Source organism: Triticum aestivum, chromosome 1D, assembly GCF_018294505.1.
Source record: "Triticum aestivum cultivar Chinese Spring chromosome 1D, IWGSC CS RefSeq v2.1, whole genome shotgun sequence".
Taxonomy (NCBI): Eukaryota; Viridiplantae; Streptophyta; class Magnoliopsida; order Poales; family Poaceae; genus Triticum; species Triticum aestivum.
In genome coordinates this window covers 299,120,450-299,136,129 of record NC_057796.1, presented here as the reverse complement: position 1 = coordinate 299,136,129, position 15,680 = coordinate 299,120,450, and the positions used below count along the sequence as shown (strand labels likewise).

The 15,680-nt window shown below is 44.4% G+C and overlaps 1 protein-coding gene across 1 annotated transcript; it reads right to left on the bottom strand.

Moving 5' to 3' along the window:
* Positions 1–11,822: 11,822 nt before the first annotated feature.
* LOC123168726 (silicon efflux transporter LSI3) lies at positions 11,823–13,895 on the bottom strand. Its single transcript, XM_044586599.1, has 2 exons — positions 12,615–13,895; positions 11,823–12,302 (listed from the first exon to the last, which is right to left on the bottom strand). The coding sequence occupies exons 1-2, from the start codon at positions 13,795–13,797 to the stop codon at positions 12,025–12,027; spliced, it is 1,461 nt and encodes a 486-aa protein (XP_044442534.1). The 5' UTR covers positions 13,798–13,895; the 3' UTR covers positions 11,823–12,024.
* Between the last annotated feature and the right edge of the window lie 1,785 nt (positions 13,896–15,680).

The window sequence follows — 15,680 nt, the reverse complement described above, 5'->3', positions numbered from 1 at the left end:
TGATGCATTCATTGTTTTGGTATGTACACATATTAATTAACACTCGTCTTTCTTCTTTTTTCTAGCCCTCCGGATCGAGCACAACTTCGGTAAAGAGACGAGGCCCGAAGAGAAAGTTGCGCTCGGATGAAAGGTTTGAGATCACAGCAATCGCGCGCGACGGCCAACCGATTGAACCCATCCGGACAAAGGATGCATTTGCTGCTCAGTGCGGGGTTCTAGTTAGGGACAAGATCCCGATCAGCATCCAGCAATGGTATAAGCCTAAGAAGGAAGACCCTGAGGTGTCTTATGTCAATGATATGCAGAAAGATGATCTTTGGACTGAGCTGAAGGCAAATTTCACCCTACCGCCAGAGGAGGATCCGGAGAAGCCAGTTATAGAGCAATTAATCAAGTCTCATGCTCTTAAGAAGATGGCAGACCTATTCAGGAGGTGGAAGAATGAGCTGAAAATGTTTGTCGACAAAGAAGAGACACCAGAATTCATTGGCCGGTATGAGAAGATCAGAGATCACTGGTCCGCATTTGTGGCCCACAAGACATCGGAAAAGAGTAAGAAGATGTCAGCGACAAACAAGAAGAATGCTGCGAAGAAGAAGCTTCACCATCGCACGGGGTCAGGTGGCTACCTCAAAGCCCGACCTAAGTGGGCCAAGGCTGAGAATGATCTGCTTGAAAAAGGGATCGAACCACAGACAATGAACTGGACAGACCGTTGCCGGACTTGGTTCTTCGGGGCTGGCGGAACCTTGGACCCTGTATCAGGGAGGTGCGTTTGGACGAACGAGCTTTTGAGAATACCAGTCAAGAAGATTCAGCAATATATCGATAGAGCACAGGAAGGGATGTTCGTTCCAGACAGAGAGAACGACGAGCTCACAATGGCCCTCGGGAATCCTGAGCACCCTGGACGGACACGAGGCACGCCAGGCTCCGTTCCGTGGAAGGCTGGTTTTCCGGACGTGGGCGGTTACAAAAGCCAGGAGAGGAGGAAAAAACTGGAGCAGATCCAAATTCAGAAGCTGCACGAAAGGGTTCAAGCGCTAGAGGAACGAGACGGCAATCGACATGCCGAAACTGCCCCCGAAGCTACACCACCATCTCAGCGGAGAAGCAGCGTGGCTTCCACCGAGCTGCTTCAGTTGGAGCATGCGGCTCCTGCTAGCTACCCCGTGGATGCTATCACGGAGTCTCAACATTGCCACCTTATGGCGGAATGGCAGAACTTCAAAGTCAAGGCAGCTGTTGGCTCTGTTTTACCTCCTGAACCCGGCGCAACCTACCACTGCCGGCCGATTCAGAAGGATATGCTAGGGTGATGGTGGATGAAATAACGGAGGGATTTGAGGAGCTCCAGCTTGACCACCCTACCGGTGAAGGGGAGACTCGGCTGGGTTCTGCTCTGAAGACTCCATGCCCATGGCGGAAGGAGCTCATCAAGCTTCCGAACTGGACGGCTCCGGCGAGTAAGGGCACTCCGCCTCCTCCTCCGCCTCCTCCTCCGGCGAGTGATCAGGGCACTCAGCCTCCTTCTCCGGCGCGTGGCGGCACTCCGCCTCCTTCTCCGCCAGCGCCGGCGCGCCAGAGCAGCCAGCCTCCTCCTTCTCCGCCTCGTCAGCAAGGGCGGAAGAGACCCGCCGCCGCTGCGGCTGCTCCGGCGCGTCGTAGTCCTTCTCCTCCGCCTCATAAGCAAGGAAAGAAGACAGCCGCAGCCGCTCCGTCTGCTCTGCCGGCGTCTAGCAGTACAGCTGCCAGAGGCGGGAGGCAATACAGATTCGGTCCTTCTCTGAACACTCCAGAGAAGTTACCATACGAGAGGACCGAGGAGGAAACCAGGAAGATCGTGCGAGCCGAAGTGACAAACTTCTTTGAAGGGGTGAAAGCAAAGAAACATCCACCTCCGGAGGAGAAGGTAGATCCGGTGAAAGCAAAGCGCACTCTGGCTGCCCTGACAAAACCACCAAAGTCTCCGCCGAGAGGCAACTATGAGCGCATTCTTGCAAAGACATATGCCGAAGCAGAGCGGTCGGGAAGTACTGTCAGTGATAAAAGGTTAAAAGAACGACGAGCTGGGAAAAAAATTGCCCAGCTCGGCGAACAAGCGAACCAATCATGCCCCCCGCTCAAGGTGTCAAAAGACATCGTCGCTAATGATCCGAGTATGGTGCCCGGTTATAGCAATCTTGGAGATTACCTGCCCGACGATGTACATTATGAAATCATGGAGGTGGACGAACACAAATACCATTACGGGAAGCCTCTCGTCAAAGATGAAAGATATCTAAGCACGATGATGCGAAGACTACATGATTGGTACATGAAAACCTGCAGAGAGTCTGATGGGATGGATACTTTGACGCTGAGAGTTAAACCGGAGCATGACCTCGTTGGAATTGATTTGCTGAATGTTCCATTTGAGGATTTCTTCCAGTTTTACAATCAAAAGGCCCTCGATAAAACAACGATCACTTGCTACTGTCTGTAAGTAGTACTACTTCTGTCATTAAGTCTCTCTATATAGGTCAGATCTTTCATTGCATGTATTTATACTTATCCTCACTATATTATGCAGATTGAAGATCGCCGAATTGAAGAAAAGACAAATCGGTGATATTGGGTTCATTAACACAAATCTCATAGATGCATATACGGTTGAAAAACATCCCAAAGAAGCCGAGGCCAACTTGCTACAATCGTTGGTATTAAATCAAAACAAAGATATAATACTCTTTCCTTACAACTTCAAGTGAGTGTTACTATCTTGTGCATATTCGGTTTCCCTTATTAGTCCAGGTTATGGTAATGTAATTGATGACTTATGCATGCATGCGCAGCTTCCACTATATTCTCCTAGAGATTAAGCTTGAGCAGGGAGTAGTAACCGTCTTAGACTCGAGACGAAAAGATCCCCAGGACTATGCGAACATGACTCAAATGCTCGAGAAGTAAGTTAAATCGATCATTATCCACCATATCAGCAACTTTGTTCATTTCCTGATATCAAATAATTGTTTTCTTTGTCTGGCAGGGTTTGGAGAAAATTCACCTCAAAAGCTCCGGGACTGCCGAAGAAGCTGCAATTTAATCACCCGAAAGTAAGTACTATAGTAGCATGTTCCGCGCATCTCCTAGTGATTCAAGCGCTAGTTTCATCAATACCATTTAGCATGCTTGCTTATCAGTTTGATTGACCTCTATTTCTTGTAAAGTGGTTGTGGCAGGAACCCGGGAATAATTACTGTGGATACTACGTTTGCGAGTCCATCCGCTACACGACCTGTGAGCGGGGCTACACTGAAGAACAATATGAAGTGCGTAAGCAATAATATTCACAATTTTATTTTATTACCATCATTTGTGTTGAGTTTCATTTATTCATATATATATGTATTGACCCCCTTCTTCAAATTAGATGCTTCGGAAGCGGGATGAACTCCTAGCACCAGATCGTATGCGAGGAATTCAAGAGGAATTGGCGGCATTCTTCCTTGACCACGTGATCGCTGAAAACGGAGAATACTATGTGGACCCTGTGTTCCTACAATTTAATTAGGAGATTGTATTGTAAGAGATAATTATTGTATATATGTAGCCGGTAGTGTCGGATAGATATACGAGAATTTGTTGTTCGACCAATATCTCGGAGAAGGAGAGGTGGTCGATATCACTTCTCTCTGTATGCATATGTTCATGACGATCTTCTGTTTCCTTCATTTGATTACTAGCTAGCGTGTCTACTCCTCTCCATACGTATATAGTACGTAGCGTCGACCAAGCACGGAGATAAGAGAGGACACTTCTCTCTATTAATTAGCTAGCTAACACAATATATGAAACACCTAAATTAACCCCCCCAAAACCCCTAAACCACCCCTTTCAAAAAAAACAAAAACCTCAGCTCCTGCCAGCTGCTGACGCGTGGATGCCTATTGGTCCCGGTTGGTGACACCAACCGGGAGAAAAGCCCTGCCTATTGGTCCCGGTTGGTGGCACCAACCGGGACCAAAAGCCCTCCTGCCTGGGCTCCCCGCACCGGCCACGTGGACGGTCTTTAGTCCCGGTTCGTGTAAGAACCGGGACTAAAGGGCTAGGGCATTAGTAACGACCCTTTAGTCCCGGTTCCAGAACCGGGACTAAAGGCCCTTATGAACCGGGGTAAAAGCCCCTTTTCCTACTAGTGTCAACGTTTGCACAACATTATGAAGAAGATTATCACGACCATATCACACAGATCAAATATATTACTGCATTTAAATCATGTAACAAGTAGGGTTCCATATCCCCAAGAACTATGGAAATAACTCAGATAATGGAGCACAAGATATAGACGAGATATCCATATGAATATTATGACTAAAAGTAATCCACATATGTATCCACAACGAGTTCAGAGATTACAACTAGATGGATGAGGGAGTCGACGGTGATGGCATGTATGACAATGAAGGTGAAGGATCTTGATGGCGTGGCCTCCGTGCTCAAGTCATTGGTGTGGTTGATGCCGTCTTGTCAATCCACCATCCGGATCCCTCTCGGAAGTGGGGTTTCTGTTACTATTTTGTGCAGCCTCTCCATTCGCCAAATCTTGTTGCATGGGGTAAAAAAGCTTGACAAAGCGCTTATGACGGTGTGTGGTATGATCGGCCATTACAATAGTTGTCTTCTCCTCTGGAAAGGCATAGTGGCGTAGGGTTTTCTCCTATGGGTTCCTCTCTTCATATGCAAGGTTTCTGGGAGTCCAATCTTCAAATTTCCCAGGAAATACAGATGATTTCCAATAAATAGTCTGATACTCTTGATTCTGGTGATCCCGGCGAAACTGAGTAAAACATATAGGCAAGCAACCGCGATAAAAATACAGGAAATACTATATTTATTGTGTAAAAATATTTTTTCATCGAATACGCACGAGTGTGTATCATATATTATAGAGGAAAGGCAATAAGAACCCCCAACACCCAACATGGCATGCATACACGCAGAATCATACCAACTCCACCTCAAGGAAACGTAGATGAATGACTCGCCACTCTCCCACCTGGATGCCACGACAAAGAAATCGTCTAACACCCCACTCACTAAACCCGCTACACTCCAAACCCTACTCTCACTCGCAATACGGCGGAGGACTGGCTACAGGGCCCTCACGTTGTACAAAAATATTAAGAAAATAATATTGTGCAAAATAATAAAATATCAATAAAATAAGGTGCAAAATGCACTCATCAATGCGTGATGATTAGGGCTGAGGAAGGGCCCTCATGTTGTTGCCTCTCTCATGGTATGATTTTAAAGTTTAAGTTTGACTAATCTAATATTTTTGTGTACTAGATACGTTGGATACTTATAGGACCCGGTAGGCCCGATTATAGTAGAAAACGAACTAGCTGTACTGGGTAGCCCTAGCCCCTACTAAACTGAACTGAGCTGTTCAAGCAAAAAACTATGACAGTGGTGGGACCAATGATGGGAAAAGAAGCAAAACGGAACTTGCAATTCTCCACAATGATCTACTATTTATAAGCATCATAGAGAGGGAGTAGAGTGAGAATTCATTGACACGAAACCTGAAGATTTGCAGACGTGGCAACTAAGGTGTTTAGTAGAGCAGGAGGGATAGGTAATGCTGGGACACTAGATTACCACTAGCTAATGAGAGGGAGGTGTGGTGCGATAGTTATGATCTACTGATGGTCATTCATGCTCTACTATGCAGTTGTACTATCGATATCGAACATTGTGGGATCGATGTTATGTGACCTTATATTTTCTTTTCTTATCTATTGCGGCAGGTACCGTAAGAGCCTCTATAGTTTTTCTTAATTAGAAATCCATTCACAAAAAAACTTATGAAAACTAGTCCAAAAAACAATATCATGACCGAGTGTAAAATTGGGGCAAGAACTGGGCTTTATAGCGATGCAATTGTATATGCTTAACAAACTGACACATTTTTTTAGAAATGGCTGACATCATTGGTCCAAATTCATATATAAGGGATTATTTTATACATGGTGCATATATGAATTAAGAGAATAAAGAGTCATTACAATCTTGCCGCACTAGATTGAGCACGCGGATGAGGGCCGAGTGTTGCAACACACCACCACACACCCCTTCTCTACTAAATGTAGCTAATCCACCCGCGCCTTCATTGGCGATCCTATTATTATTTTCAACTTTGAAACTCAGGAACTGCTCCAATAGTTGAACCGAGTCCTTGGCAATCCCTGCTAGCCAGTGGTGGAGCGACAGTTACAAGTTTGGGCGTGCCAGGCCCGAACAAGAGCAGAAGAAAGAATAGGGCGAGGTTGGTTTGATAGGCTCGTTCATTTTTATTCATCCCAGGTTTTTGCACCAAGCTAGCTCTGCGCTATTGTTGCTAGCACGGACTTCGAGTTCTCGCATGTGTCTAGCTCCATCATGATCTACCCTTTCATTAAAGAAAAAATAGTGAACATTAAACCAAAAGTTTCGACATTTCCCAAATAAAAAATATGTTTTTACAAGGCCATTGCAAATGAAAAGAATTCATCTCAAATAAATATTCATGCCATGTAACTGAAATAGGTGTTGTTCGAAACCGTCGGGCCTAAGTGCGAGACGAGAAGAAGAAGGGAAGAGAAGGAAATAATTAAGTATACATGTTACAAAAAAGTACATAACTAAGCATATATGTTAGTGATATTATCCTTTTCCTTCTAAGGAAGATATGTTCTATGTTAATATCAACATTGGTGAGGTGTACTCCTTTTCCTAAAAGAAGTTTTTTAAACTAGTTCTTTGTAAATTGCTGGCCTTGTGAGTGGACACAAAGGCGAGATCTGTATTAGCACTCGTAAAGTGCAAGTTGGGGTAGCAATGAACTGTAATTGGACTAAAAATAGTAAGTGATGCAATATTTTACCACTGGTCGTAAATAATTGTCCACTTTGGACCATTTCTCCAGTGCTATCTAAAATATGTGTATCCTCATTGTTAGACTATATGGAGTACCATGAAGTAGGTGTATTCCTTTAGTTGCTTTGCTCACATGGTTTTAATGCAATATAGAGCAATGCTATAGATGCCTATACATAGACTTCAGAACACCACAACCTTGTTTACTAGCATGGGCTGTATATTGGTAAATGTGCAGATTTTAAGAGCTAGGTTGTGAGACAGGAAGAGGAAGAGAGAATCTCTAAGAGCAGTGGGAATAGGATCATGCAGGAAAGCCTAGAGCTCAATTTCTCCTCCTGTGTCAGAGCCGAGGTAGAGATTTGCTTTGTGTTTTCCTGATGCCTCCTATTCCTATCGATCTTAGGTACTCCTTCCTCTTCCTCTCGCTTGCCAAATATTTGAGGGGCAATATTGAATGTACAAACACATAGGATGTTTTAGATATTAAAGGGTGGAAATGAGTTGGGAAGAGGAAGAAAAGAGGTTGTGAGAGCAGTGGTCATAGTCTCATGGAAACATGGGGGAAAGCCAAAAAAACGTCTTGCCTCCAGAAAAACAGGGGCTGATATTTGTTTTGCATATTTTCCCAATGCTTTTCATGTTTATCATATGCTCCTTCCTCTTCCTTTGGAGTTGCATGACATTAGTTTTAGAGACAGCAAAAAATATCCAATCATATGTTCAGACTAGTATGGCTTCGTGCGTGAGTCAGGAAGAGAAAAAATTGAGACGAGCACTAATTATTGGAATAGAGGAAAGCATACAATTTTTCTTCTAAAACTAGAATGAGAATTTATTTTAATTTTATATTTTCTCAATGCCACATCTCCCTGTTGTTATTTCCTTCTTAGATAGCTAGTGTACATAGTAGAGCTGGATGGCCTCTTTGAACGTTGTGGCTAGCCCATCTTCTGATGCAAGTGACTAAAGTGAGCACTATTAAACAAAAGTGTCCACATCGCCCAAGTGTCAAATTTGTTGTCACAAGGCCATTGCACAAGAAATAAAAGCATCCCAAAAAAGAATGCATGTCTTGTAATTGAAACTAGTGTTGTTCGAACCCCTTCGGACCTAGGAGTAGAAGAGGGGGGGGAGGAAATTATTAAACAACTAGGTTAGAAGAGAAGGAAATGGTTAAGCATATAGGTTAACTTCCTTTATTGCACAAGGCATTCCTCATGTATCATGAATTTTACTGCACCTATTACAACTTACAAGGCATGTGCTCCAAGATACGGTGAGTTGCATCTACTCCTATTCTAAAAGGAACATTAAACTAGCTAATTGTAAACTGCTGACCTTGTGAGTTGCCACCGAGGCAGATTTGTATTACTCTGTAAGTACCAAGTTTTTTTTCCTTGAGTAGATGAAAGTACCAAGTTGGTGTTACAATGATCAGAAACTGGACTAAAAACTAAGGACAAAAGGTATTAAGTGGTGCAAGATACCACCGTTGGCCTTATGTACTTGTTCCCGTTGAACATTTTCTCCCACACTATCTAAAAAACCGTGCATCCTCATTGACTGACTAATGTCTATCCTGGCCATGTACTCTCATTTTGTGTTTTCCAAAGAGAAGATATAATTTGACAAGAAAACACCATCATGTTTTGTTTCACATGGCTGAGATCGATCAAGTATTAGCACGGCTGTTCAATCTGTCCGCTAAGGACACCACCCAACAATGGCTCCATTGACAGACTAGCTAGGGATATGTTTTTCCTGTTCGTAGGGTGGGTTAATTACTTTGCTACAAAAGAGCGGAATAGTAGCTTAGATGATCTGGGTACACCCTCTTTGCTAGGAAATATATAAACGGTTACAATGTCTATTTTTAATTGAGAATCAAAAACATTTACAATATCAAATATATACAATATAAAAAAATATTATTTCATTACAAATCTAATGATATTGATTTGGTATACCCTTGTAAGATAAAACTTTCTATGAAGTTTGATATAAACAAAACCATTGCACTATATATAATTTGATAAATATGGAGTATTAGTTTTCTTTTCAATTTTTTCTTCTAAGAGGAAAGGAAAATTTTAGCCTAAGAAAGCTGGCTAGCTACTAGTAAATGGCGTTTTTACAACTTTGGACATTACTTCTTATGTGCATTTGTAAGTAAATGTTACACACACAAAAAAATTACAATGTTAATTTATTTGGCATGACCAACCAATGGTACTAGTGTGATCCAACCAACCTAAAGTACACTTCTACATTTTGGTTTGGAAACATAGAAATTTTTTGACCGCGTCTATGCTTAATTCAGTGTCCTATTTCCTAACGAAATAGGGAAGGGGCACAGGCAATAAGTGCTTATTCGCAAAAGGTAAATAAACATTAAGTGCTTATTGAAAAACAAACAAACAATAAGGCCCTGTATGGATCCTCTTCAGGAGCCAGCTTTCAAAAATAGCTGCATGAAGCCAGCCGAACGCGGCAGCTCCGAGAAGCCCGCTTCGCGGAGACGAGGATTGGGTATGTGCAATTTTCGCGGAGAAGAAGAGCAGCGGCAGCCCAACTTCATAAAAACGAGAAGTTGTAGTTGCTGGAAATTACATTGAATGCCACCCCAAAGTGCCACTGTCTCGAAACGTCTTCTCTCGCTCAAAGTACCACACACCTTGAAATTACAAGGGAATGCCACCCAGAAGTGCCACAGACACAAAACATTTTCTCTATTCAGATGGAGTTTCTCGAAATTACATGGTAATGCCCCCCCCCCCCCCCGAAGTATCTCACAGAGCTGCTCACGGCAGCGAGAAGTTGGAAGCCAACAAGAAGTTGGAAATCCAGCTATTTTGGGAAGCTGGCAAACTACCGAAAGGGGCCTAAGTGTGATTCCATGTCATTATTGCACTCTCTTTGGCTTCTCTACAAATAGTGGAGCTTTTGAACTCACTTGGTCGTTAATGGCGCGTGTTGTCACACCGTGTATTAGGAATGTTCTATGAAAGAGCTTTGCAATGTTTCATTAAAAAATGAAGACAATTTTATCTTTTAGCACAAAATAGAAGTTCCATCATTTCAGTTGGGCTGCTATGGGCCTTTATTTTGTGCACTGCACAAAGTGCACATGCCCTCAGCCCAATCCTTATATGTTCTCTGGTTTGTTTAAATGTCCGGGGGCGACTAGCCCTAAAAAAGAAGTCCGGCGGCGACCATGTCTCGCCTGCAGTGAGACACAAGCATGTCTTGCCTCAATGACGCCTTAAATGAGTCGATACATAATAACGGAGGTACACACACACACCAGTGTTGTTCTGCATTTCTTTTTGTTTTTATTTTTGAAACTATTATAAATACAAATATTCCAAAAAACATAATGTACTTATTTTTTAAATCCATCACAAATTTGATAGCTGTTAACGCGTCACAAATTCTTTGTAAGCGTAATTTAAAAAAATGCTGTTAGCAGTAAAAATGTTTGTGACATTTACACAATATTCTCACATTTCAAAAAAAGTACATCACATGTTTCATAAATGTTTTATAAAATAAAAAAATGTTTGTGTAATTCACAAAAAATGTTTATGATTAAAAAAGTAGTATGCGAGTATTTAAAATTGTTTAAGAGAATGTTCAGTATCATCCAAAAAATTGTTTCATCTCTATTTGAAATATTTTTAACATTTATTTGATACATGTATTTAAAATGTTTTTGATGTATTAAAAAAGTACAATGTGTATGAAAAAACTAGGCATCAAAACATATATTGAAAAAATGTTAATTATATATTATAAAAATTCTAAAGTTATATAAAAATGTTTTTGATGTATACGAGAAATGTACAACGTGTATGCAAAAAGTAGACAAGTGCTAGAAAAAAGAGAAAGAAAAAAAGAAAAAGAAAAACTCAATGAAAACAAAAGAAACAAACAAACAAAAACAAAGAAATTGAAGATGCTCTTGATTGGAGGACGGGTGATACTGTGGTGGGCTTAGTGCCAGCCGGACACCCTATGCATTACGCTAACTTGAAGGCGAGAAGATACGAGCATCTCTAACGGGCGTCCAAAAACTGTTCCGCGCCCTAGATTTCAGGTTTTTTGGGCGCCGGACAGCTCCAGCAGAAGCTGTAAAATAGTGCGCGCGTAAAAAAGTTTGGGCACGCGCTAAAAAGCGCTATCACATTCTGCAAATTTGGGGCTCCGGATTGCGCGCGCTTCACATTTTGCACTGCGTGTTTTTTTTTTGTGCATGTGTTTTTGGGTATCTGGAAAATCAATATTGGGTCCGGCGCGCTAAAAATGCTATAGTGGCGCGTGAAACTTTTGTGCGCCTTTTGGAGACGCTCTAATCAACACACTTGCTACATCCTTCTTTCCTTAATTACGACCAGTGCACGCTGAGTGATACCTCTACGTACGATGCTTACTAATTATCAGTATATACATACACACTACATAGTAGTATGTATACACGTTCAAGGCATGTCTTAATATAACAGAGTGATTTTGGTAAAAGAGAAAAGAAGTAATATATGTGCTAATAGATTCAAAGAAAAAGAAATTATAGTGATGTATAAATGCCGATATTAGTTAAATATTGTAAAAGCGGGAAGTAGTATTCATGCCATAAAACTGTATGTTCATTTAAAAAGAACTGCACGTTGCTTCACTTTTTTCACGTGTTCTTTTTTTTTGAGAAATATCCACATTCTCCTACTAAACCATCTCGACTGGGCTCGATCAAACCATCTGGTGGTCATGTGGCAACACAGCCCATTGGAGCTAGTTATGGGCTTCTTTTTTCTAGAAAGGGTATAAGATTGTTCTAGAACACAAGTGAGGTAACAGCAGGATTTAGAAGGTCAACGGTTATGATTGATGTTCTTAGTCCTACTTAAAATTGGTACACTATATAGTAATATAGATATGTAACAGACTTCAGAGTTTTGCAAAAAGGAAAAAATGAACATACTTCAGAAATATTTCTACTCGATCGTGGATCGACCGTGCGCATGGAGCATGCATATATAATTGAGCATGCAGCGGTTCGTCAACTTTTAACCTTCGATCGGCATGTGCTGGTAGTAGTAGTACTAATAATTTTGGTGGATCGATCTAGGCAGCGTTGATGATGCCGATGAGGGGTATGCCGACGGCGGTGACGACGAGCGTGGACGGCGCGCCGAAGACGACGTGGCTCCAGAAGGTGAGGTCGTGTGCGTTGCGCGGCGCCCGGCGTGCCTGCTCGCACACGATGAGGTTCGCCGCCGACCCCAGCAGGGACAGGTTACCCGCCACCGTGCTCACCCACGCCAGCAGCAGCCACGACCGCGTCACCGCCGCCGCCGAGATCGTCGCCGCCGACGCCGCCACCTCGTCACCCATCAGCAGCACTGCATGAACCACACGCATCCTCATGTCAGTTAGTAATTGCAAAATGATTTTTTCAAGCCGTCCTGTCAACTGTCATGCACGCACGGCATATATGTACGGCACAAAATGCTCAATGCGTCAGCAGCACAAACGAACGAAACAGGCAGTACTTTCCATGCCCCTTAGCTAGCCACTAAACAATTGTTCCGGTACTATGCCGTAACAAGAAAGATCTACACAAAATACAAACTTTTTACGTGCATGCACAAGTGATAGTGTGATACGTACAGTGTGGTGTGTAAAGGAACACTTCGATGTAAGAATTCACTAACCGGTTGGTACGTTGGAGGCTAGGTTGGAGAGGATGATGACGATGAGGGAGAGCACGGTGATGCCCCTGACGTGGTTGATCTTGGAGTATGGCTCCATGACTTTCCAGATGGCGCCAGGGAGCCCCGTCTTATTGAACCCGCTCACCGTCACGAACATCCCCGTGAAGAAAACCAGCAGCGAGTAAGACACCTTGCCGAGGCAGAGCTCGGCGTCGCGGAAGTCCACCACGATGAGCGCGACGGCGGTGGTGATGGCGGTCCACGACATGTTGAGCCCGAGCATGTAGGCGACCAGCATGCCGGCGGTCACGATGTACGCGAAGCTCTTGAGGAACAGCCTCCGCTGCGGCGCCGAGCACTGTATGAACCACCGGTGCTTGGTCGAGATGCTCTCCACCATCACCGAGTCGTGGTCGGCGGCCGCGACCAGCGACGGCGACTGGACCAGCATCGTCTGGCCGGGGCTCTTGAGCGTCGTCGACGTTGCCGGGGACGGCCGGCGACCCTCCTCGACTGCCGCCATCTCCTTCTCGGCGGCCACCGCGTCGGGACTGCTCCCCTCGAGGTCCTTCCAGTACATGCAGAGCAGCATGACCATGTTGACGGCCATGCCTGCGAGCATGGCCGGTAGGATGCCGAGGAAGAAGCCCACGAAGGAGATCTTGCTGTTGAAGGCGATGACCAGGTTCTGCGGGTTCCCGATGGGCGTGGCGCTGGACCCGATATTGGCGCTGGTGGCCAGCGCCAGCAGGAACGGCTTCGCGGGGAGGTTGCGCTCGGCGGCGAGCTCGAGCACGAACTCCGTGAGCACCACGCAGCAGGTGTCGTTGGTGAAGAGCGCGCTGGCGAGGGCCGTGACGACGCAGACGCGGCACAGCAGGTCGCGCCCGCCCTGGCTCCGCCACGCCAGCAGCCGGCCAAGGTGCCCGAACATGCCGGCGCTCTTGAGGTAGCCGCCGACCACCATGGTGGCAAAGAGGAGGCCCAGGATGGGGAGGTCCACGGAGGCGTAGGCGTCATCCGGGCTGATCACGTGGAAGACGACCATCAGCGCCGCCCCCAGCAGCGCACCCGCCGTGCGGCCGATCGGCAGGAAAGGCACCGACGGGAACACGGCCAGCACCCAGAACACCCCGAACGCCGCCGACCCCAGCACCACCTTGGACAAAGACGCCAGCGCCATGCTAGATTGACCTGTTCACTCGTATATATGCGATCGACTGGGTGATGGATCGATCCCAGCTGCTAGCTGTTGTGGCTTGTGCTGTGGGAATCGAGGGGACTCCCGCGGGGCTTAAGTACTCGCGAGGTGCACACTTTCGTTGCAAGTTGCAGATGACGCCATTGGTCCGACCTAGTTGCACCACAACGTACGTTCTCTTACATTATAGTGAAAGTACACTCAGGGCCGGGCCGGCAAATTGGAGGCCCTGTGCCAAACTCTAAAAGTGGGGTTATCATATGGAGTATAATCTATAACAGTTTTGCTACGTCTCAGTCGACTTAGACTTCGTTATGTCTCAGTTGATGTTATATTCCATTGATCTTGCATTAAGATTCGTACAAAAAATTCCTTTCTGTTTTTTCTTTTTCTTCTCATATACTATATCATTTGAGTAAGACTTGGTTAAGTCTCAGTCGACTGAGACCTAGACACACCCAATCTATAAATAAGATATCGTTAACAAGTAACTAAGTAAAGTCTTCTTTGTACGAACTAACTGAACTCTGTTTGATTCTATATAAAATAGTCCTCGATGATACTTCTAGGAAACTACTATTGTGTACATTCCTTCCAATTGCATGGAATAAAATCAAACAGTGATACGGGCTGACTAGTGTAGAATAAAATCAACTTGTACATACGGCAGCAATCAAATTAGATGGGCGTGATGTGCAAAAGAAATATGATGGGTTGTAGTTTCTATCGGAGAATACTGCTAGACTCGGAATTGATAGTCTTTGCATGGAATTGAAGTACTCGCGAGGTGCACGCTTGGCGCTGCAAAATGCTGATGGCGCCATTGGTCCGACCTAGTTGCACGACAACCTTTTAGCCAAGCTAAGCCGTACTGAGCTTGCATGAGACATGTCTTAGCGAGACAACATGATGGTCGAACTAATGGGAGGAAAATATATGTGCTTGCACACTCACTACTCACTACGTAGCTCACTAGGGACTAGCTATTCAACTAAATAACCAGCTTAAGCATATTTCGTCTAAATATTGCAATATCAGTTTTTCTAACACAGTACAATCACAAATGCACATACACTCAACCTTATAAACATATGCATGCACACTCTACCCCATGAGCACCTCAGATATACTGAGCAGGCACAATATCTTGTACTCCCCCCGTCCCAAAATAAATGTCTTAACCTTAGTGCAACTTTGTACTAAATTTATTACAAAATTGAGACACTTATTTTGGGACAGAGGGAGTATATCATTGGAAGGCCTGAAGTAATTCCAGGAAAATGCGATCACAAGTACCAGGTCTAGTACTTGAACCACTAGTGGGTTGGTTCTACCACGAGGAACTCTTGAAATAGGCTTTCTTCATGTTTCATAAATAAAGCAAACATCCATACAATCAAATCCTAAGTGTCACAAGAAATAAGACGGCTGGGGCATCAACACAATCACATCCAAAAAAGCATAAAAGAAATAGAAAAAAGCCACCAAGTAGCAGTAGCCAAACCGGCCCTATAAAGAGGATAGGCGACGCACGGTAGCCAAGATTGCATCCAGCATTAGCCCAAATTGATCACGGTCACACTGCCTAGAAAGCGGGTGCCAGTGCTGCAAGAAAGTAAGGAATTTAAAGAACGAGTAAGATGCTTGCCGCGGGAAGACCCACTCAATCACCATTTTATTGCGTGTCGACCATAACATCCACGACATCGCCACAAAATTAGCCAGAATAGGTGGTGATTTTGCTCGGTCTGGTTAGCTTTGGTCTCAAGGAACTCTGCAAACTCTAGGGCCTTCCAGGCAGGTCCCAGTGCCGCGGGTATGAAACCCTAGATGGTCCGAACAGCCGTGCATGAGAACAAGATATG

What these genes read in the sequence shown, in the direction of transcription:
- LOC123168726 (XM_044586599.1), bottom strand. Translation starts at nt 13,797, where the DNA reads ATGGCGCTGGCGTCTTTGTCCAAGGTGGTGCTGGGGTCGGCGGCGTTC. An exon ending in AGCCTCCAACGTACCAACCG is followed by an intron (nt 12,303 to 12,614) that starts GTTAGTGAATTC and finishes TGGTTCATGCAG; the next exon opens with TGCTGCTGATGGGTGACGAG.